Below are 24,508 nucleotides of genomic sequence, written 5' to 3'. Positions count from 1 at the left end.
GTGGGGTGCTGGACCCCGCCAAACCTCCCGCAGTAGGGTTCGGGCTCTCTTCCCCAGCATGGGCTTCAGTCAGCCCCCTGTCAGGCCCTCCTCCCATGATTCTGAATAAAAGTCAGACAGGTCACAGGCTTCCATTAATTTTTGTCTGTCACCCATGACCTGTCCATGACTATTACTAATAATAACCGTGACAAAACCCTAACCTCAGTAATCATGCCGAGTACTTTACACCTTCAGAGCGCTTTGCAGCTGTGATGGGATCACAGCAATCACATGAGGCAGGCGAGTCCTATCTTTACAGACCAGATTCAGAGAAGTGAAGCGACTTGCCCACCACCATGATGGCAGAGCTGGGATGAGCATTCGGGCCTTCCAGGAGCATAGCCCAGGGGTCAGTCTGGGCTACCATTCTCCACCACAGCTTGCCTGCACTTTTCTTTTCTTTTCAACTAGTGCAGCTGCACCAGTGCAAATGTAACCCCCACACCTTCTGGGTGTGGTGTCCATCCCATCTAGTGGCACCGAGACTACCTAGAGAGAGAGAGAAAAATGAGTCTGCTCTACAGCCTTAGCTACTAGCCAGTTGGCTTTTAGCTCATACGGTAGAGGCTCATGCACTAAGCCCCAGAAGTCCCAGGTTCGATCCCACCTGCCGATGAGCAGGGTCTGTCAGCGTTACACTGACCCTAGTGCAGACGTGGGAACTATGGCAAGCTGCATTGGCAAAAGTCCCTTTTGAAACCAGGGCAGTGAATTCTCACTAGGGGTCTGTCCTGGAGCAAGTTCATTGGTGCAGCGCAAACAAGTGTCTAGACAAGCCCTCAGCTGTTCCATATAGATTCTGATGGCGATGATGTTGCAGCAGGAAGTGCAAAGAGGCTGAGCTAGCTCTGGGTTGGATACATTTTGCTGCTGGAGAATCTGCATGCATCTTATATCGGTTGCATGGCCCCATCTTGGTGAGTACTTTTTAATGGACTGATCCAGCAGCAGAAATACAGGGTCCCTCAAGTCAGATATGTAGAAAGACCACGATCCCTGATGATGTGAAATCAGTTGTTCTGCGTCTGTCTCTTCAAGCTCTGTGCGCGTGAGAGCTGTGATAAATCACCACGCATGCTGTACGCTTTCCACTACGTAGAGGAAGCAGGCAGCCAAGGCCAGTCTTATTACAGCATCATTTGACGATTGCCATTAAAAGCTTTGTCTTCATTACAAAAGAGACTCTCGGCTGGCAACTGATGCAGCTGGATACAGCTTCACTGCAAGCGTAGCCAAGGGCAAACCATGCTCAGCACTGTCAGAAAACAAGATTAACAGCTGCTTGCAGAGAGGCCAGCATGAGGCCATCCCAGTCACTACTGCCTAAGTCAGAGGATTCTGCACATGAGACCCTGCAAGCAAACTGCATACCAACTGGAGTCATTGGTTTCAGCGGTATATAACCTCTCAGCAGGTAATGCTTGAGGGACATCTAACCTGGTAACATGCCCTCTTTTTGGCCAAGCTGCTACCTCTGCAGTCCTTGTGCTTACTGCTCAGGGGTGATGACCCTGATGTTACATCAGCTCTGCCTTCGGCAAGGTGCATCTTTGTACATTACAGAAACAAAGGAGCAGGGAGATCACAAGATGAGCAGAGCGAAGATTTCTACCTAGGAAGGCGGGTTTGCTGCTTGTGAAATCCACGCAAGAGCTGGAACACAGCAACACGTACGGGGCGTCAGTGCACTCAGAGCACCGACAGACGGTGGGAGGTCAAATACAGAGAGAAGGGGATTTTTATTATTATTATTGGATCGTATTCTATGTCGCCCTAAGCACTTGCTTCCCACGCACGCCAGAGGAACTGACACTGGGCCCAACATGCTTATTCCAAGGCTAGGGACTAGTTGCTCTTACAGGGAAGTCCAGCTGCCTTTATTCTCACTGTAACCTCTTGTTTGGGGTGTGGTATGGGGAATGGATTAGACAGGCCCCACCATATGAGTGACAGTACAGTTCGGGACAGGACCACTGCTCTGGCCAGCATGGTGCAGCCACAGTCTGGATGTCCACGTTCTGGCAGAAGTTGGCCAGGCTGCTACATGCTGTTCCTTCAGTCCTTGTGGTCCCTGGGGAAGCAGATCTGCTGCCATCAAGGCGACATGCGTCTGCACCTGTCAGTGATCTCTCCCCCTCTGGGTTCTTGCTCAGCTACTCTGTGCACCTGACCCCTTCTCATGCCTCACTATGACTCTCTCATGGACCTCTCACCTGGCCTCAACTCAGGGCCGCAGCGCACGCCACCTTCCGCACTCTCGCCCCCAGCTGCAGAGAACCCACGAGGAGCTCCACTGAGATACCCAGCCACGTGCTGCAGAGGGGCTGTTTGGATATACACCCAGATATCACTAACAGGGGCACTCTATAAACCCCCAGCACAAGCACTAGAGGTGGGACTCTGTCACCTCTGCTACAGACATGTTTGCCAAGGAGGGGAACACTTTGGGATGGAGGCAGCCTGTTGCTCTGTGTTTGTACAGCACCCGGCACAGTGGGATCATTGTCCATGACTATGGCTCCTCGGTGCTATGGTGATACAAACAACAATAGTAAAGCCAACAGTTTGCACTAACCACTGAATGATGCAATGAAGCAAGAGGGGCAGAAGCATGCAGTGAAGTGGGAGAGCCAAGGTCATCTCAGCTCCCACTCACCCGGCCCCAGAGGTGCAAAGGGAGAAAGGAAATAGCAGACCCAGCGGCCCCTATACCTGGAGCACCAGGACATCTGCCCTGACAGGTCCTTGATGTATTGACTTTGGTAACACTTTATTGTCCTGCCAATTAAACTGGAATTGGCTCTGTGGCCTTAAAGGGCCTTGTCACTCCAGACTGTTCTGTCTGGGCCCAAACAAAGCCTGTCTGCTGGGTGTAGGAGAGACTCCATGGTGAAATTACCACCAGGGAAGGGAGGCTGGGAAATAAGAAAACACACCGAGGAATGGAAGGGGGCAGGGAAAGTTCCCATCTCCTCTCAGTGCAGGTGGCTTGGCAGGAAAGTCTGGTTTTGGAATGCAGGTTGGTGACACAGCCCAGGAGATAGATCTGTTTACTACAATGGGCAAGGGTTGCCCTTACCCACCATGCTCTGCCAGTATGCCTCAGCACTGGCTAGAGCAATCCCCAACCTCTCGCCAGGGAGTGTGAGCTGGGGGACAATTAGTGCCACCTCTGAGGGCGTTTTTTGTGACAGGCACTAGGAACTGGACTAAGATCCATGAGTTTACGTCACAGAGGCCACTGCAGAGCAGCCGGCAGCATGCACTACTGACCCAGGCTGGATTTGAACCGGTGCTGAAGCACTTCTAGCTCAGCCCCGTTTTGAGTCCCCCGAGCCTGTCGGGTCCCCAGTGGCACAATTTGGTTTGTTTCATGGGACAAGAGACAGTTGTGTCCTGGGTTTGTGCCTCTGGCATGATACAACCCAGAGACCTGCAGCAGGCATGCGAGCCTGGTCTAAACTGGGATTTCCCCAGCGTGTTCAGCACAGCACAGATATCATACAGCAGGTGAAGGGAGCACCGATCTTCCATGAGAAATCAGGGCGCGGGCAGGAGAAACAAGTACTCTGACTCCACCCCAACGTTTGTTGCCTAGACTGGTGTGCTGAGCATTAGCAAGTCAGCGATTCCCGATCGGCTTTCAAAGCCAGCACATCACGGAGGTGAATGGGGAAGGGTAAAGTTCTAGTGCTGTAGGCATTTCTCCAGAAGCTGGGAAAGCGACCAGAGCATCAGACTGTGGGGGCAACTGCAAGTACATCTACACTAGCACCCCCACAGCAGGCCCAGGCCTGCTAGCTCAGGCTCCCTGAACTGAAGTGTAGACTGGAGCCCGGCCTCTCCGACCCTTATAGGGTCTCAGAGCCCGCACGTCTACATTTCAATTTTATAGCCCTGCAGCCTGAATCAGCTGACCCAGGCCAGCCATGGGGGTTTTACTGCATGTATCTCCACAGAGGACACTTCAGCGGTGTGAACGGGAGGCTGGGAGATGGCAGCAGGCAGGAAAGGCTATAGAAAGATGACAAAATACATACAAGCAACAGAGCTGTGGTTTCCCAGTACCCCGCGCCACTGGCATACGATAAATGGATGCTCTCCAGGAGTTTAAAGCTCGTAACAAAACTGCTCAAAGGTGCGTGTCTTGCAACTATCTAAGCTCTGGAAAATTTCAAAAACTTGCAAGTGACATTTTAAAGGTGGTATCATAAATCAGAGCAAAACCTTTCATCACAAGACTGAAAAACAGCATGACCAGCACAGAAATTAACTAAAAAGGAGGGAGCTTTGGCTGAGTGGATGCTGGTGGAATTTTTAGACCACGGTGAAGAAAGTTTTGACTTCTCCCTGCATTTGGTGATCCACATTGATGCCTTCCATGCTGCAGAACCATGTCTCTCTCCCAGGAGCCATTCACATGGAAGCTTCAGTTCAGGAAGGAGGAACTGCCATGATTTACCTGGTCTATACAGTCCCACCACGCTAAGGCCTGACCCTCGGCTCAGGATAGTGGCAAGGGTTCACTCGCAGATCCTATCACAGAACTAGGGCCCTTGTTGGACTTGGGTGGGTGCAGCCGGTACAGCCTGGTGCCCCAGAGAAGTTCATAGGCAGTTCTTCTGCACTTAAGTTTCTAAGACTGGATAGAGAGCAAGGCAGCTAGGTTTGCAGTTTAAACAGTTGGAGGTCGTTTCACTCACAGCTAGAGCTGTTTCCTGGCCAAAACCTTTACAACTTCATGACCTTAAGAAAACAAAGTAGCTGAATGCCTGCTCGAGAAAGGTGACTCAGAACTTCATTTTCAGTCCACCCCACACAGCAGGAATAAAGAGAAGCATTTCTGCGCCTTGCCACACCCTGGCAGTGAGAAAAGTATGCTTGTACCCCACACTCAAGGGTGTTTGAAAAAAAGTGACAATTGGATTTTCAAATGGATGCAATGAGGAGAGTTTGAATTATTTTTGCAACCCAAGTACTGTTTGTTTATAATTCTGTTCAAATTCTAAAGGAGCCAGATGGCATTAATATCCCTTGGGAGTTTCTCCAAACAAATGGGGCCCAGACCCTTTGAAACCAAGGGCTTTGGTCTGGAGGGTCCCTCCTTTCCCAACGTGCTGGTAAGGACCAAAAGATGAGAAACAATCACAGAGTTTTTCTGATTTAGGTATTGTGGCCCTCACCACCATAGTGTGCATTCATCAGACTCTCTAATGTACTGAGCCTCATCACACCCCTGTAAGGCAGGGCAGGGCTGTAATCCCCATTTGACACATGAGAAACTGAGGCACAAAGAGACAAAGTGACATGCCCAAGGTCACACAGGGAGTCTGTGGCAGAGCAGGGGATTGAACCTGGGTCTCCCAAGTATCAGGCTAGCAATGCCCTGGACTACGTGTCCTGTCTTTGGCTAGTCCCCTTTCGCAAGTGGGCCCACTAAAGGTTAAAGGGGAGCTTGGATTCAGTGAATTCAGTAAATGCAGGGTAGATGTGCAAAATTTGGCTCCCTTCAGATATGCCAAGCAAACATGGACGAAAGGTCCTATCACACACATACCCCACGCTAGCTAACACTTGTTGGATTTACACTAAATCTACTGGACCAAGTGCTATTGACACAGCCTCTTCCAGTGATCCTCCAACAGAGAGAGAGAGGAGATTGTGTTCTATGTTTGGACAGTGCCTGACACAGGCCCATGACTAGGGCCCCTAGGTGCTATGGTAATACAAACACTACATAACAACAGCAGGTCCTTCACACATTGTGAGATCTCTCCTCCTATATGTCACCCAGTTATCAAACAGCCCCGTTCACCCTCCAGATCCACCGGCATGAGTTCTGTATACAAACTGGCCATTAAACCCTTGGAGCCCAAGAACCAAGATAGCGTTGGGCTGGTTTCCACTCTTGTAAGAGTTCTTCCTTAAACTGCCCATCATGGGTGGCAGGTGTGAGATGGCTTAATTGCAGATAAGGGAACAAATGGACCCTGGGCTACTTTACACAGTAGCAGGCTATTTATTATTACTAGCCCCTTTGCCAGCTTCAGACTGAAATCTCTTCCCTTTCTCCTCTGGCTCAGAGGTGTCCCTGCGATTGCTCCTTGGGCTGAGCTGCGCACAGGATTTGATTACTGGTGGACTGCATGCACTGGATTGTTATAGCAGGATGACTTGTGGGCAATGGGCCACACACTACTTTTTATTAGAGGGCTGCTCCCAAGTGAAGAAGGCTATGCTCATCCATTTGCTTATGGCTGGTTGCTCCTGGCAACTGTGCACAGACTGGCTTGTTATTGTATGGTCCTCAGCTTGCTTTGATTTTAGGGTTTGGGAGTAAAATAATGGAGGCATTTATATTCAAACCAAACCAAACCAGAAATCAATACACGGTCCATAAATGCAGCCATGAGAATAAGCATAGGTATGCTACTGGAACAGGCTGGCAGGGTCTACTTCAAACCCTCTTGCCCCTAGCAGATCCAGCTGGGAAATGTTAAGTGTGTTCTGCTGACTCACTGAGCCAGGGAGCTCAGTGTCTCTCCTGGATTTAAGGGACATGAGAGTGGTGAGAGAGAGAGAGAGAGAGAGAGAGGATTTAGGAGGTGGGCTGAGCAATCTGCAGGGAGGAACCTTAGAAGCAGCCCAAGATGGGCCAAAGGTTTGAACTGACCTTATTGTTTTCTTTGTTAATAAAGCTAAGCTCCTGGAAAGGGGTGATTCTTGACTGTGTGTGCAGAGCATGCTGGGAGAAATGCCTCCCCACAGCCGCCTTTCAGCACTCCTAGCTCCACATGCTGAAACCCTCGTGTATAATAGGGGCAAAAGAGAAAGCTGTAGGTGGTTTTTCTCGGCATAGAAAAACCTCCTGCTCTGTCATGTGACCTGGAGTTAATGCCTGTAGTTAGTCATGTCGGGCAACCGCAAGAATCTGGCAGCTTTGGCTGCCAGATTCTGAACTTAGTGGGTGGGCAGGTCTCAGCTTCAGCAGGTGGCTGCTTTCAATGCTGCTCGTGCTGCCTTGTGCTTCTCCACCAGCTGCACTGGTGGGACCCACCTTTCAATGCGCTGTGGTAATGCCACTGCCCTCTGAGCTGCAACCTCACCCCTGCCTCCCAAGTTACTGCAACAATATCAGTGTGGCCCCCAACCCTCCGAGTCAGAGCTTGAGCAGCCTGGTTCGTGCCTTTCCATTCAGCTGTAGCAGTAACGGTTACCCTGTGAGCTACTCCTGCAGACTGAGCTTTCAGTCACCAACCCCTTGCTGGGACTCTCACAACCACACTGCAAGGTTACATGTCACTATTAATAGTTATAGAACCACAGCATCCAAAGGTTACAAATGGGATTGGTGCTGGGTGCTGTACAAAACCCATAACAACAAAACCAGTCCCTTCGCTCCAGATGGAGACATGTCATGACGCCCATTTTCAATCCTGAAATCATTCATCTGTGGATCAAGACACAGAGCTATTTCTACCATGGCAACGCTATATACAAAGTAAGCTTCCTGCTGCCTGAGTCATGGCAAGTGGTATGCAAAGTTGGTGTTCATAAAGCCAGAAATCAGAGTGAGTTGTGACTCGATGCATAAGCATCCCTGAATGTTTGAACTGATTATAGAATGCAGGACTCGGATGCTTTCTGAGTGGCCAAACAAAGCAGAATATGGTACTTGTGCCTTTTGATTCACTAGGGCAACTTCTCAACCAATACTCACCAGCAGCTGCTTCTTGTTAAAATGTCACCCTCAGTATTAGTCAGAGCCTTATAAATAAAAGATATAAACTTGTTACCTTATGGCCATTGGTAATACTGGCAGCTCACAACAGGGATAATCAGAACTCAGGCTTCAGGGTGGAAGCTGATCGCGGCAGGGATCAGGAAGGAACTGCTTCCTGTGTACTCCAGCTTGCGGACCATTTCTTATCTCCTGAGCCATGTGCTGTCTGAAAAGGCAAAATACAAACAAGGCCATCTTGCATGACAGCATAAAAGGAAGTCCCACCCCCTACAGAAAAAAATCCAGGAGTGACCCTATTTGTGTTGGCCAGTCAGACTGTGAGTCACTTCCCATAGGTCTCTGAGCATTGTGCATCCTGGAGTGTCAGGATTCAGAATGGCAGGCCTGACTGGCTAGGCAACAGTCTGAAAGCCTTGTTCTCGGGGCCCCCTTCTGCCTGGGCAGAGGTAGCCTCGAGGCAGAGCAGCACGATTAATGACTAACTGGAGCCAAGAGGGAAGAACTCAGAGCTGGGGAATCAGTAACTCAGTATGAACCAGGCCCTGAACCCCAAGCCCGTTTCTTCCTGGAATTCCAGCACGCAAAGCGAGGCCCATGCAGTAGAATTGTTGTTAGCTTTCTTCCCCACAAACACAGACCCTCCTCAGCGGCACTAGGGCTGAGAATTCACAGTCGTGTGCCCTCCCTGAGGACCTTCTGTCCACAGCTCTCATAGCACTTCGCAAACGCACAAGACCCCCACCCCACCCAGAGTGAGGCTGGGAGAGCTGCAAAGCAGAGCCAGCGAGAGCTGCTAACCAGTCAGGGCAGAAGCAGCCAAAGCAGGGACCCTTGGTCCTTTGTGGTACGTCTACACAGGCATAAAAGACCCGTGGTGCAGCCGCAGCTGGTCTAGGTCAGCTGACTCGGGCTATAGGGCTAAAAATTGCTGTCTAGGCATTCAGGCTCGCGCTGGAGCCTGGCCTCTGGGACCTGCCACCCTCATGGGGTACCAGTACTCAGGTTCCAACCCAAGCTCCAACGTCTGTACAGTGATTTTTTCCAACCCCAGAGCCCAAGCTCTGCAAGCTGATCCAGGCCAGCCATGCGTTTTTGATCTCTGTGTAGACACTAAGGAGTCTGTGGCGCCTTCAAGGATGCATGCTGAGAATGGGCTGAATCAGGGGTCACTCTAGAAGGGCTGAGAAGCTCCACTCACAAATTCAGATTTTCCCAGCACATGAATATGAGTGAGTGGAATATATCACATGGCGGACTAATGCAGTGCCAGGGCAGCATAGCCTAGTCAGCATCTAGGCTATTTACTTCTGAAATGGAAGTGCCAGCCATGGTGGTAACAGAGACTTCTGCTTCAGAACTGGTGCAAAACCTGTTATCTAAGGGGTAGCAGAGCACTGCATGGGGATTACTTTAACATTTACAGAGAGCGCGTGACCGAATCCCTTTGACTCCATGATGAAAACGGAATCCACCTTGTCTCCATTTCTGTGGCAGTTCCCTAGCTCCCAGTACGCTCTGCCAACTGCCCACCAAAGTAGAGCATAATGAACCATAGCAAAAACATCAGTAAAAGGTCATGTAAACAGTTTGAGCCAAGCAGCACAGAGTGTGTCTCTACTGTAACACTCTAAACATTTTGTTTCATGACCTGCTGTTTGCCTGAATCTAGAGGAATACATTGCAACAACATGACTTTGTGTTTGATAGCAATTACCACCTAAGCCTGGGTTACAATGATAGAATTTAAGCAGCCACGAACTGTCAGGTCCAGTTGTTTGTTTCCTTTAAAAAAAAAAAATGCTAACAAGAATGCTGCATCTTGTGGCATCTCTGTATCCCAGAGAGAGAGAGTGACAGCTAGCTCTGCAACAGTTTAGGAATGGAACAGGTTGGGAATGGAATCTAGTCTCAACATGTGGTTGCAAAAATTCCTCAAAGGGCTGCTTTGCAGAGTACAGAAAAGATCTTGGTGTATCCAAACTCCTGCCATGGCCCAGAGCTCAGATCCCAGCCCTGACATGATATAGCTGGGAGCTGTTGGGACATTCTGGATAATGATATGGAAATGAGCAAACACCGTTTCTCAAAGATCTGCTCACATCTGTGTACCTAAGTTGTACGTGTGGTTACTATAACTTGTAGGCAGAAGTAGCCAATTTTATACCCCAGTGGTTATTTGCATATGTAAATACCTATTCAGGAACAATCAGGGTATGTATGCAAATGAGGCACACAATTGTACACAAACTTGAAAATCAAGTTCCAAGCATCTCCTTTTGGTTTAGAATTTCCACCTCCAACAAAGCTACAAGTGGGAATTACAGCTAGATTACAGCCAGCTGTGCAACATGGACGTGGGTTTCACCCTGTAGAACTCATCACTACTGGTAAACCAGCCTGGCCTGGGACTTATTAACTATTTGTACTATAAGCATGTCTACAGGATCCAGCTAACAGTGGGGCTACATTGTGGTAGGGCCTGTACAAACTCATAGCAAGTAACAGCGCTTGTCCCAAACACCTTACATCTAAAAAGACAAGACAAAGGGTGGGAGGAAAGGATACACAGCACGTAAGAGGAGGATTGGGAATTTAGGTAGAAAGTGGTTGAATGCCTTGTCCAAAGTCACAGAGGGAATGAATCCAGGTGTCTAGAGTCCTAGTCTAGGGCTTTCACTACAAGACCATTCCTCCTCTCTGGTGAAGATGAGAATTCTAACTTGCAAAGCACAAAGGAAAGACCCCAATGCAGCCATACCCCCACCTCCTGAAAAGCCCGCAGCTCAGATATCAACAAAACCTTGAGAATCACTGCTTCCTGCACGCCAAGGCAGCTGGGATTCTCATCAGAGCTTCTGTTAGCACATTGCTGCTGACTCCCTGTCCATGCCCACTATCAGAACCAGGAGTCAATTTGTAAGCAGCATGGAATCCTGTTGCATGCCTTGGACCAGTGATCTCTGGGGAAACCATGGCAGAAGCGGTCTGCAACAGAATGCTGGGACCAATGGTCCCTGAATTAATTGGAACAAACCTTCAAAACAAAACCTGGCAGCAGTTTGGAAACATAAAAGCTGCAGTTGGCCATTTGCAGTTAGGCATGTTATATCTAGGAGATAATCTGTCCCAATCAGATGAGAACATCAAAGCAGTGTTTTTCCCTATAATGACATTGCTGCAGGGAAGGTTCAGCCCAGCTTTCCACTAATTCCCTGTTTTCAGTGCTTAGAATGTAGCCTTAAAAATCTGGAGCTTAAATGTGACACACAGCTAAGAACAGGCAAACCCGTTTGGATTGTGAGAGTAGCATCTCCCTCCCCATGAACTTTCAGCTCCACAACTGAACCCAAACCTCTTTGGGAGGTTGGAAAAGATTCAGTTGCTTAACTGTTTCTCTCATGATTTTTCATTTTCTTGGCTTTCTCAGCAATTTTGGCTGGCTCCAGAAATGCACCATGCAATAGGGAGTGCCTTTTCATCCAGGGGTTTCTGTGACCTGACTGGAAGCAGAAAGTACTGGAAATAGGGAGAGAATTTTTTGAGATTTTCAGCCCAGTTTTGCTGAACCAAGAGGTGGGAAGAAGCAGCCACGCGTTTTGAATATATCCCCACAATGAATCATATCTCAGAACCTGTGGACATTCATCCATCTGCGGCACAGTATCCTAGAGGCTGGATTCCTCAGAAGTAAGATGGGCTTCTGTAGCTCTGTCTGCAGATAGGACAATACTAGCATGATAAAAAGGAAGGTGCAGTAGGGATTGGAGTCTGCATTTTAGACATTTGTGCTGGCAGGAACCGCTCCTTTCCTCCACTGCATGGCTTTTATTTTAAACGTTTACACCCAGTGGCATTCAGATTTTGGTCAGTGGGATTCTGCTTTTTGTCCTCTTGTCTGAGAGCACAACCATGTCTTGCATTCCAGCTTTGCACACAATCAGGCGATTGCACCGCATCCAAAGCTATTGAGAGAAATTGAGAGCACAGAGAAAAAGCCAAGTGATTGGGATAGACGGGAGCAACTTTCCATGCCAAGATCTTGGCCTTGGCTCTCATCATGCGCATGGAAAGGGCAGTTTCCTTTCACCATACACCCTTAGATCACATCAATCTGCCACCCACCATGAAAGGGTTTTAAAGTCAAAGCCAGTTTTAATTTTTCCTGGGTGTACCACCATTCAGTGGAAGATGCCTAAACTGCAAGATAGGGGCAGATGCCTGGTACTAGTCCTAGAGTTGCCATGTGGCTACAGTCTGGGAGTTGCCATGTGGAAAGAAGGCTAGTATTAGAGCTGGACACGGCCATGTCTACAGGATTCTGGAGCTCCCTGTTTTGTACTGTTGTGCAAACAGCATGAGGCTTGTGAAGGGCTGACAGACATGCTGTTCTAGTGGTTAGGCAGATACCCTGCTCAGTCTCTGCATAATCTACGTTTATTGCTTCCTGTAGCTATATGGCTGCTGGAGAGCATTTCCAGTACCAGGTATCAGCTACAGAACACTGCCTAGGAGTATGAATAGGATGTTATAACATCATGTGTAGATTCAAAATATTTGAGCCTCCACCCATCCCCATCAACTCCTCACAGCACCTACCTTCCAGTCCCTACACAGATCCAGAGTCTCATCAATCTATGTCAAAGAAACAACAATCATCATCACCATATATACCACATGGCTCTTACCTGTTATTGTACCTGGAGGTGCCCTATAATAGATTACACAGTGCTTTTCTTCTTCACGACCCCATGCAAACATTAATCCTCACAACACCCCCCCACCCCCCCGAGAGAGATATCTTCATTTTATAAATGGGGAGACAGAGGCAGAGCAGTTAAGTGACTTCTCCTTGGCCACAGAAGGAATCAGTGGTGGGGCTGGCATTAGAACTTAGAAGTTCCTGGGTCCTAGAACTGAGCTCAGGTCACACTTCTCTTGTTCCTCAGACTCAACTCTGCTATCACTGGAACAGAGCAATTGTCTGTCAATCTTACAGGAGCGCCCAGCCCAGACACAGGGCTGTCAATTTTTCTCAGACATTGCTTCCATTAGAATGGAACCCCCAGGCAGACTCATAAAGAAGATGTGTTCGTGTACATAGAACACCATGACCAGATGCCATCAGAAAAAAAAAAGATTTATTAGAAATAGTACACAGATTTTGCATTGTATCTTTTAATAGTGTTAATCTTTAAATACATCTGTAAGAGCATGTCCAAATCTGACAATGCCTAGTATATACATTCTAGTGTGCTCTTTGTATAAATTAGATCATGGATGTAACAACTGTATCCAATGGACAGAGCTAAAATTACTTGACTATTAGAGATGGTTCTTCTATTTGGCAAAATTCTAGTCCGGGTCTAAACCAATAAAAATGCTGTGCCCAGCACTGCCCTGTGAAAATTGGCACACGTGCAAGTGAAAAATGAAGAGACCACCGGCTGTGAAAAATGTTAATGGTGGATAGATTGCTGCCTGGACTCTACACTGTGTAGGTGGCTGAGCCTAAATAGCACTAGAGTTGGTGGAAAGCAATTCCAATTTGGAAAGGTAGACGCTATTGCCAACTGTGTGAAATGTCTTAACGCTTGTAACCCAAGTCCTGTTAGGCAGCAAGCCCTCTCTTGACAGGAACGCGCAGGGTCTTATCCTCCATAGACGGCATTTCAGACACATGGAATGGCTTTGCAAACAGTGGGCCTCCCTGGACATTTGCTGAAGGAAGCTTTAGTACCATGACCAGGGAAAGCTGAGAAAGGTACAAAATCTGTAATTAGATGAGCCAACTTCTCTCTGGTTCTTACCGACTAGAAAGTGAGAAAAAGGCAGTCACTGAAACTAAGGCTAGATTTAGGGTACCCATGGGGGTCACAAATCAAACAGAGGCGACCTATGGGTTGCCCCTGCAATGTGGTGGCATTCCTATACTGACAAAACCACCAACAGCAGGAAGGAGGTTTGAGACAAAGAAGATATGGCAGCTCCCATCAACTTTTCAAGAACTGCTAAAACCTGCCAAAGGAAGCAGGAATGGGTGTAGCTTGCGGGGAGGAACCTGGAAAGTCAAATTGCATTCCCAGAAAATCAGCCTGCAAAGCAAGCAGCACAGGGGACCAATCTGTTCTCCTGCTCTGTTCAGCTGCCTTTCATAAGCAGAGAAAAAGAAGCCAGTTCTGCCGTGGCCCCCTTCGAGTTTCTTTGAATGTCACCGGCTTTGGGAGTTCAGAGCAGAAATCTGGCAAAGCCGGTGACATTCAAAGAAACTCGAAGGGGGCCACGGCAGAACTGGCTTCTTTTTCTCTGCTTACGAAAGGGAGCTGAACAGAGCAGGATAGCATGATGGTAGTGATAACTAAAAGGACAGACCACACGCTGACAGCTGAAGGAAATTCCAGATGTCAAGACTTCTGAGGCCTCTACTATCTCACACAGACCCAAACACTTCTGCCCTTTCTCTTTCACACATCCTGTACATTCACTCAGCTTGTGCATGTCTTCTGAAACAGCACATCAGCTTCACTATAAATCCTCTCCTTCCCAGAAGGCCCAGACCCTGGGCTGGCTTCCCACCCCACCCCCCTCTCCCACCCCATGGCTCATCTCTGCCTTCCCCTCCCATGACATGAAATACTTCGTGCTTTCTATGTGGGATCAGTGACTTTGTGAGTCAGATCCTATACTTTCCAGCCACTTTGTTTCCTCTCTTTCCTAGTAGCCATTGTGCAACAGCTACACAATGCGATCCCTTCAGCCAAGGCTCCTGGAACTGCAGCTCAACTGTCCTCTTCCCCACCTTCCTCAAGAGCTAAGCCAAAGTCAGCAGTTAGGATTGACTTACATGTCTAGGGACCTGCTAAAACTAACTAGGCACATGCAGATGTGCACAAGTGCAAAAGAGTGAGCATCATATATCTGGGGAGCATACAGTGTGGTATAAAGGTTTCATCAGCGCAAGTTGGGAATGGTACTTTCCTCTGAAGAGGTAAAGCCACATGGGAGTTATGCAGAGCATGACTAACTCCTGCTGATAAAAACCTTTATCCAAACCCACACCACCAGGCATTCTGTATAGGACTATTCTAAGCATGTGTTAGAGGCTTCTCCAAAATGCGACTGGGCTATTTCTTAAAGCCAGGAGCCTGAGTTAGCAAGGCCTAAATGTTCAAAAGCAACTAGGAGTCTTAGGAGCCCCAATTTCTGGGTCCCCACTTCGAGACACCTTAGAAGGGGCTTGTTTTCAGAGGGTAGATGCTCAGCACTTCCTGAAAATCAGGCCAGTTCCAAGTGTCTCATCTTGGACACGCAAAAATGGAGGCACCTCAAATCACTAGTCACTTTGAAAATAGAAGCCCAGGATTGAAGCTGTGCAAAGCTCAGGGAGATAGAAAACTTAAAGCTATCACATGTAAAAACTGCTCAAATGACCTAAAAGAGCTTTCTAGACCTAGAAATGTCAGGACTTCAGAGATGGATTTTTTGGGACTTCTCATGCCTGGAAGGGAGCCCTAGGTCCTAGTGAGAAGTTAGGAATCTCCCCTCTCCAGTGGCAAAAGACTACAATTGCTAGCCTTCAGGGCTCAACAATATTTTAGAAGAGTGATGCCTTCATATATAGAAGGCCAGGCGCTGGCCCAGGCCAGAATCCTACCTTGTCCTGGGCATGGAGCTCTGGTATTTTTGGGGAGAGGGAATTCCAAAGCCACAAGGAGCCTGAGAAAACATTTCCCTGGCAAGTTGCTTGGAAAAAACAAAACCAAACCCACAGCAACCATCTGAAGCTGTTGAAGAATTTGGAATGTTAGAATCAATTTTGCGGCTATGGATTAGAATAAATGCTCGAATAAGTCTCAGGGCAAGTGCTGCTGTCATCACTCCACAATAGATGTGTTTATCACCTGTCTGTGCAGTGTCTCATAGGCAGCACGGGCACTTCTGGCCAGTGTGGGTTAAAACTACCTTTTTGGAAAGAGAGGATTTCTGGCTCTAATGTGCTGTCTGGAGTCTGGGAATGAAAACTGTGCTGCCATTGTTCTCACCTCTTCACGAACCTCATTCAAAACCCACTGAAGCCAAGAGAAGCCCTTCTGTTGACTTCAGGGGGCTTGGGTTACACCCCCCTGAGAGAATATGAACTATGCTTCAGGGAGGGCAGAGCGAGGGAATAAGAGGAACCTGCTGCATCCATACAGGAGTGGAATACCACAGTATGGAGCCCTTCACAAGTGAATATTTCTTACCAACCAACTTCAGAGTTACACTTCTGCACCCTCTTATGAAAGCATAACTGGAGACCCAAATCGAAGCTTTTAAAATGGCTAAATCAGTATATTCCATGTACTCTAAGGCCACCAAATCCAACTATGCAACACACTTGAAAAGGAATTTAACCTAGACATTTAAATTAAAAGGAAAACAACTTCAGTTTGGGAATACCCTGCAATGATGCTCAGTCCAACTGGGACTCTGGGCAGCACCCACAGCCTGGAAAGCTACATGAGCACACCCACGAAGTGTCAGGAGCTTGAGTTAAGTTTGTCCACTTCTTGTTCCTGTTATAAGGACTCTCACAAGTCTCTTGGAGACTTTCATTCCTCATGCCTTTCATGAAAGATAGTTATAAACTGGACTTCTGTCACCTCCTCTGTTCAGTTTGCTCATTGGCCAGGGCCATTCCACACACACCCCTCCCCCAATCCTGACTACATCATTAAGGAGAAACAAATTGAGCAACAACAAATACATTTAAGAGATTAAAGTCTCCCTTTTTGACACTGTTCCAAAGCTTGCAGCCTCTATCAGGACCTAGATTCAACTGTTGCTGGCTTAGTCTCCTTCTGCTGAGACAGCTGGCAACAAAACAGACATCCAGTCCCATGACAACAATCGTAAGAATTACAGGAAATGACAGAAATAGACCCCCATCTTGGAACAATCTTAAAACTGGGATGTTTTAGGCCTCCTTGCCAATACAGTCCAGGCATAACATAATCAGCCCCTCCTCTCCCTCAGGATTAGTCCAACTGCTTAAGTTCTGTCCTTGCTTCAGATCCAGATAAATGCACTTGCTGTGTTGCTGAATGTACCAGGTAGGTTGCACCTACTGGGCTGCTGAGTCTGTTACGTGCCTCCCAGTAGTTATTTGATTTCAAAAGATGATAGCAAGTGTGGTGGGTGACCAGCACTTAAGACCTCCTGAACATACCAACCTCTCACCCTCAGTACATGCAGGGAGTGAGTTCTGCAAAGGATCAGACTTTTAAACTAGCCTATTCCAGGAACAGGAGCACCTCACATACCTGGATGCTTCCTATAGATTTTGCATGGAACTGAGCTGTGCCGTCTGAGCACTACCCTTTAGGTGAATTCATGGCCAAGTGGTCTGACTTCCCCTTGGGTGCAGGGTCTACATGACAGCAGCCTGACCCTTCCCTTCTCTCCTCCCAGCTCTTGGAAAGCTGCCTTGGGCACTGTAGTAGCACCAGAACCACATCCATTTACGGACAAAGCTCATGGAAAGAAGGGCTTAAATTAGAGATATTTAGGAAAAACCAACAAGATCCAAATTCTAAATGTAAATCCAAGGCTGGGGATTAACATTTATCACTAGGGAAGAACTTAAGTTTTTTAAAATGAGAAACCCAAGGTTTGAAATGTGCTGCTTGTGGACTCTAGCATTGTATCAAGCAACCAAAGCACCTTGATGGGAGACAACAGCAAGTGAGTGCAGGGTACTTGCAAAGCATCAGAAAGCTGAAAACACCCAGCTTCTCCATTGAAAACACCTGTTTCTGCCTCACTAGAGGGGTGAGTTAGAACAGGGAGCACGCTCTGTTCCCTTAGGTAAGGGAGGAGAATGACCCCAAGCTGCAGGTGATTAATATTCATGAGGCATCAGGACTGGGCCACAAGGTTAAACATTGTAAGTAAACAACCATTTTCTTTTATCAGCACAATGTGGGTAGATCACACACAAAGAGCACATTCTGAGAGACCATCTGAGAGCAAATGGCTTACCCGGCCTGCCTTTGACTTCCTTTTTTCCAAGGGGTTCTTACTGCTTCTCACTAGCTCTGAAGATTCAAGTTTATGGGGCCAAATACAAAGAGGCATGTACAGTGACAAATTAAACACTGCCTTATGCCAGGAGATATCAGCAGGATCGCTGGGATCCCATAGGCTTAGCTCTGGCTTCAGTGACAGAACGAAGAGTTGCCAGCTATATTCGCTGTAACTTACGGAATACAGTTGCATGTTGCTATTGGTATTAATCTCTTGTGTGTTCTTTGACACAGTAATCTCAAGTCTAAACATACAGTAATAACCTATGCACTTCACTTCACTGTCCAGGGCACAGCTAACAAGGCCTTCTGGGTAGTAAGTAACAAGTATTTACACATTCTTGCAGATTACTCAGGAACAACCTGGAGTAATGAGTTTACTCTACCCAAACCTGCCGCAAACGTGTAGCTCGGAGAGATCACAGGTTACTCAGGTTTAACAAGTCACTGCCTGGTTATTTGTGCCTTGTGTAATAAAACTAACTAGTTGCATTTGCAGCACTACAGAAATAACTGTAATAACCGGCGCAGTCAGCTGGCATGTATCAGGGTTCTGGCTCCCTACAAGGTTGATCACTGAAGCAATGGGGTGATTTTTCTCACAAATCAAAGCGGTGACCTTTGTTCGACCAGGAACGGAGTCACCGCACCTACTGGTTCCCTTTTGTACCTCTATGGCTGACTGGTGATAGCACATGTGATGGCCTCTGAGTCAGAAAAAGATCCTGTTGCAGACCCTGCAGACTGACCTAAGTCAGGCAACCTAGTGTGTCTGTTTGTCTTCGTGTGCCAGAGTAAGTCAATCTCCGGAAGCGTGAGGCTCTACACGCACTTGTGTGTGTGTGTATCTGTCTTGGTGCGTATATATAAAACATATGGGGAAAGGAGGGGAGAGAGGGACTCACTTGTGTGTTAGAGGAGCACTGTTGTCAACTGGCTCATTAACAATACTCTGCCAGCATCCCTTGAGTGCCAGCATTACTTGAGGCACTGATTTACAAAGTACATGTTGCATTCACTTCGTTCTGTGGCAAGTCTCCAGCTGGCAGAGTCTGATTTGAAAGGCAATCATTATCAAGCACAAGGGCATCATCTTCAGAAATATCCCACAATGGCAGAAAACCCTTTGTAGTTTCCATATTGAAATAAACTTACTGCTGTATTTGGTTTGTAAAGGTAGACAATGGATTTTTATTTGGTTGCAGTCCGAGGTTACTGAGATGTGATCAGAATTGTGGAAGAGCTTTCCTTGCAACCTAGGAGCCTCGGTTGGCTCATGGAATAGAAAAGAGGTGATTTTTAAAGTGATCAAGTGCTTCCGTGGCATTCTTCAGTCTCTTCCTCACTTCTGCCCACCTTCTGCTCTGGGCTCAGGTCTCAAAGTACTTGTAAATCTGGGCCACGTACTGCATCACGCTCTGCCAGTCTGGGCGGTCTGTGTACATCATCTCACTGAGTTCCTGCACAGGACACAGAGAGGGTTAGCAAGGGGGAAAGAGTTTAAGGGTAACACTGGGTTTGGGGTCCTGAAACATGCGTTTTCCTTTTCAGCGACGGTCTGTTGTGTGGGCCACACCCCATTGCAGAGATACATGCAGAACAAAAAAATCTTGCCATGGCACTGATCTCCAAGGAACAACATGGGCTGATTGGAAAAGAGACCTATTGCAGCAAACTAAATGTGTCTCTCAGCTTGTGAGGCATGGAGTCCCCTGAATAAAGAAATTACAAGCTGCCAACACAAAGTACAAGCAGCTGAATACAAAATACAATGTACAGCCACTAGAATTCAGGGTAAGAGGAAGACTAAAGATCCCTAAGAAGACTCTTGTAATGAAGATAATTTATACAGTGCTCCCTCCCTCACCTCACCAGAGTGCCTGGGATACTTTAGAGCAGATAAGAAACCAATGATACTATAATGAACCTAACAGAATAAGTATTTCTCTTTCTGTACAAGCAAGTTAGGCAATGACAGAGTCTTGCTGATCTGTGTCAAGGGAGCAAGGCCATTGACTGCTGGAGAGCTAAGCACCCGCTCCTACAAGTTACGTATACCTCCAAGTATTTTCAGATTTTACAGTCACCACATATTGTGTCTTCACTAGGTTACTTCTTATCTCCCTAGGTCCCGTTCAGAGTAAAGCCTCTTGTAATAAAAGCCTTTTATGCATTGTTAGGATAAGAAAACAGAAAGAATCCCTGAACTGGATCTTCACCTCTCAAAGCTAATTTGCCATAATCATGCTCGCATGTTTCAGAGCTGATGTCTGTAGCCTGATTTGTAACCATCTCTTTCGGTGCAAGATGCCTGGGAGAGTAGCAAGTTCTCACACCCATTCAAAAAAACAGCATTGTGAGGAGCTACCTGATTGAAACAGTCCTTTTGCCAGGAGAGCTTATTTTGTTCAGGGGACTAGTATAAGCTATAATAGCCAAAGAGCTCTTGCCGGCATAGCTGTATCTCCACGAGGCGGGCTCGGTAAGACAGCCACACTGGCAAACCCTTTTCTAGTGTGAACAAGGCCTTAGTCGGTGTGTGAGATCTTACTCATTCTCAGCTCTGTTGTGCTCGAGCAATCCCAGTGGCTTCCAGACAGTTGCACCCATATAACTGAGACAAGTACTTGGGCCTCTCTTTAATTAAGCCTCCTCAATTAATGTTTGTCCACTGCTCTGAAAATATAAAGCACTAGATAAAGGCTAAGTAGTATTAATATCTTCTTAGCTTCACTGCCTTGGGATTTAAGGTTTCTGTGAATTTCTGGAGAAAGTGGCTTTCTGATCTCCAACCTTCTTAGCTGCCCAGAGCGGATGCCAAAGTCTTCACATTAGATCTTAATAGAATATGATGGGTCTTGTCTTAGCCACAATAGAGAGCACAGGCTATTCCCAGAAATAACAGGCCATCTATTGGATGTTTATATGCTGGCAAAGTTTTATGGGAGCAAACACCAGCCAAGCCTAATTAATAGAGCTGGTTGGAAAAATTCTGACAAAAGAGTTTTTTGCTGAAATTTACCAATTTGTCATAATTGAAATGTTTCAATTTTGACCTAGTTCCTCCAGAACCCATGCAGTTTTCTGTGAGCTCACCCACCTAGCTCCTTGGCAGCCCAGATTTCCAGTGTCCATGGCTCCAGGCACCCAGCCTGGCAGACTGCCTTGCATTTGGGAACCACAGGGCTTCCAGTATTATGGCCCCAGGGCAGCCAGCCAGCCAGCCAGGTGGGCTGCCCTAGAATCACAGGACCTGAGGGCTTTCCCTTTCAAAGAGAATTTCAAAATTTGTGGTTTCCGTTTCTAATCAGAATGAAACCAGATTTAAGAACCTGAAAATCGGCAAACCTTTACTTGCCTAAATAAAGAATACTAAAAAGGGGCTTGTCTCAGGCAGCTCTGTTTGAATTTGGTTCCTTGGGGGGGGCGGGGGGGGAAAGATGAGGGATGCTATTCTTCAATATAAAATTTACATCTCAGAGGAGAGCGCTCAATACCCTGCCAGCTTGTGCATTTCACACTGACACACAGCAGAGCCATTCTGAGGACCACACAGCTGGGCACACCGGACACTTGAAATGAGACAATTGTGTAATGTGGTTCTCGCCCTTTCCGTCGTGAGAAGTTGGTATTCAGGCAACATCTTAGGAGCCTTTCCATTAACGTGGGGGATGGGGAAGGGTGAACAGCAATGTAAAGGGGTGCAGTCTGAAAAGGAAAATAAGTCAAAGGCACTGTAACTTGCTGAAATAAACAAGTTACAGCTCATGTCCAGATGCCTCAAGGTGCTCTGAGGAACTCTAATGCATCTTCATTACAGATGAAGGACCCAGTCCTGCACATATGGGGATATTTTATTTCTACCGGTGGTCCCAGTGAAATCAGTAGCACTGTGTATGCAGCATCAGGTCTCACCTCACTAGCAGACAACATGGCTGTCTACAGGGACTTCAACAGACCAAAATAACACTGGGGAAATTTCCCTCCCCTGGGTAGGACTTGAAGGAGAGTTGTCACCTTTAAAAAAATACGTATGTAACCGACCTGCTTGCTTCCTCTCTCACAGCAGAGAGCTGCTAAGCAAAAGCCCCTTTTGTACAGGCTACAGTAGGGAAATTTTGCAAAAATATCCCACTGTTTTACTGGGTCAGCTCCCCCAGTGCTATCAGCACTGGGATCCTTAGGGTCGACAAGTCTAATGCTAAGGCTCTCGTTCAGTTCCAGAATTAATTCAATTAGAGTCTTAAACTGCATAACAGTCAATCAAGGCTATGCATTGGCCTAATGTATTTGTGAGGCTGATATAGTAAATGCTCCAAGTAGTGCCAAGGCACAAGCTGATTAGACAGCCAGATGAATCTTATACCCCATAAGGATCTCTTCAATCTGCACTGAAGGATTAATTCTCTATGTATGGTTATTGTACTTCGAATTTCTGCTCCTGTGTGCAGACACATGTTTCCGGTTCCTTATTTAGCTCAAGAACCCCCTAAAGATTTAACCTCTGCATAGTAATCTCCTTGTTCCATGTTTGCTGTCACGCTCTTGGCTCTACCCAAGACATTTTAAAACAGGGATTTTAGCATTTTCCTTCTGGTTGTTAAACCAGTAATGCAGCTGGTTGAAACACGGATTGACAGACAGACACGGGGCTTTCCCACACATAGCGGCGGGGTCACAGCAGGAATAGCTGACTGTAATTAACAACTTCATATCAGCAGCTATGCCGGCTGGGAAGTGCTTCTCATGTTAAGAACTTTCAGACTAGTGGCCTAGGCACTAGGCTGCACTTTTCCTTTAACACTTCTTGAATGTTTTTAATGAGAATAAATGGGCTGCATTGTAAGGGAGGATTTAGATCTATGCATTCAAACCCCCTTCCCCTCCTCATCCACACACCCTGCCCAGAACCCAGGTACTCACCAGACTGGGTTTGATGCCCACACTTTCGGCAGCTTGAAAAGCCAAAAGCAGATTTCTTTTCTGTGAAAATAAGGCATGAGACACCACCATTAAGCTTAGCACCAAAGCAAGCTCTCTACTCCTGAATCCTGCCATGGGGTTGTGGTGTTGAATTGGTCCAAAGGAAAAGATGTATTTGAAAAATGAGCAAATATCAGACTTAAGATCTTCCAACAGACAAGCTGTGTCAAGGCTCAAGATGAGAAGAGCCATTCATACTAAGTAACCAGTCTCCAAAACTTAAGGAATCTACAGTCCAACAAACTCCTCTGCAGCAAGGTATGGTTTCTCAAAGTTTGCCCTGGTTGTTCGAGTGAGGTTTCCGTAAAGAGCTGACATGAACTGAAAAATCAGGGAGAATTTTCTGTTTTGAGGGAATTCTGCTTGTAACTGATCTTTTCGCCCTTTCTTTGTAATTAGGAATGTCCTCATGCCAACAGTCTCTCTGTCTCTGAAGAGTTCATCTACCGTTGTTGAAGCAACAATCCACTGTTTGTAACAATGGAACTTGTTCTTGTGAAATTGATTATGGTGCCTCAAGGAGAAGATTGTGATTTCAGATGGATAAATATGCTGTAGCAATAAAGGCTGAAAAGTGAGAGAGTCAGAACCAGCTAACAGACAAGGAAATGGTGACTCAATTCAAGGCTTTGCTGAGTTGTCCCAGGAGGCATCAGTACCTAGATAGGCAATTCCACTGGGACAGTGTGGTGGTGGGCAATTTATAGAAAACTTTTAAATTGGGAATAACCACCTTGTTGTTTGCCTCAGTGAGAAATATCTCAGAGCACCATGAGTGTTGCTAAACACCGGCTCAGAGAGAGAGAGATCAAGAGAGAGAAGATCCATCTTCATGAAAATAGTTCTTATTTATCTCTGTAGAAAAGGCAGGTGGGAGGCTGTAGTCAGTGACCTGAACAACATTATTAGAAATGGGCCTAAAAAATCCCAGGTACATGAACATTTGGGGGGAAATTCAGATCTAGTTCCCAAATTCTCAGCTGAGCCCTAGCCTTATTATCTATCAAACCAAACCTTGCATCCAAATATCCCAAATGTCAGAAAGCCTATAATCCAGAGCTGGACTTTGTGGCATAGGTCCACCTTTAAATCACTGTGATTAATAATTATTACATGGATTTCTAAAGTGTCCATCCCTGTAGTGTCTGGGCTCTCAGATTACGATCCTATTTGACTGCAGTACGTACCATGTTTCAGACACTGTTCAAACGGATTACACGTGATTTGCTTGAAGAGACCACAGGAAAGCTTTTGTTCCTGGGGCTGTCCCCACAGTATCTGATTCATCCTTTCCTAAGGCAGGAGTCTTGGCCCTTGTTCTCCCACTCTCTCTGTTTTTGCTTGATGGAAAGTTCAAACCCAAGCAGGAAAGTGCAAGATTTTGGGTAGATTCTGATAAGACTGAGTCATTCCCTGTGGTTTCATTGTCATCTAAAGCCTGGAAAGTGTATGTGTGGGGGGGGAGGGAGGAAGGGGAAAACTGTGGTCTCTAATCCACTGTCTGATCAACCAAAAACTCTCCTCTTCTGAAATGTCAGCCAACATTAGGTCAACTGAGCAAGGTGCTTGCGGTTTTTATCACCTCTCTCTACAACATGCTCAGCTGTCATTTTCCCATCTGAGGCGATGATGACAAAAACTATTAGCAGACCCCGCAGCACCTCCCACCTCCCAAAAG

General features: G+C 46.9%; 1 protein-coding gene across 1 annotated transcript in view; it reads right to left on the bottom strand.

Moving 5' to 3' along the window:
• Positions 1-14,390: 14,390 nt before the first annotated feature.
• Positions 14,391-24,508, bottom strand: part of SPECC1 (sperm antigen with calponin homology and coiled-coil domains 1) — a 106,641-nt gene continuing 96,523 nt past the window's right edge. Inside the window, exons 12-13 of the mRNA XM_077836737.1 lie at positions 22,771-22,830; positions 14,391-19,307 (exon numbers count right to left, since the gene is read on the bottom strand). Coding sequence (XP_077692863.1) covers positions 19,218-19,307; positions 22,771-22,830 — 150 coding nt within the window. The 3' untranslated portion in view covers positions 14,391-19,217. The remainder of the gene's footprint in view (positions 19,308-22,770; positions 22,831-24,508) is intronic.

This window comes from Eretmochelys imbricata, chromosome 17 (assembly GCF_965152235.1).
Source record: "Eretmochelys imbricata isolate rEreImb1 chromosome 17, rEreImb1.hap1, whole genome shotgun sequence".
NCBI classification, from domain to species: Eukaryota; Metazoa; Chordata; order Testudines; family Cheloniidae; genus Eretmochelys; species Eretmochelys imbricata.
The sequence above is the reverse complement of the archived record's forward strand: the minus strand, read 5'-3'. Positions and strand labels throughout refer to the sequence as shown.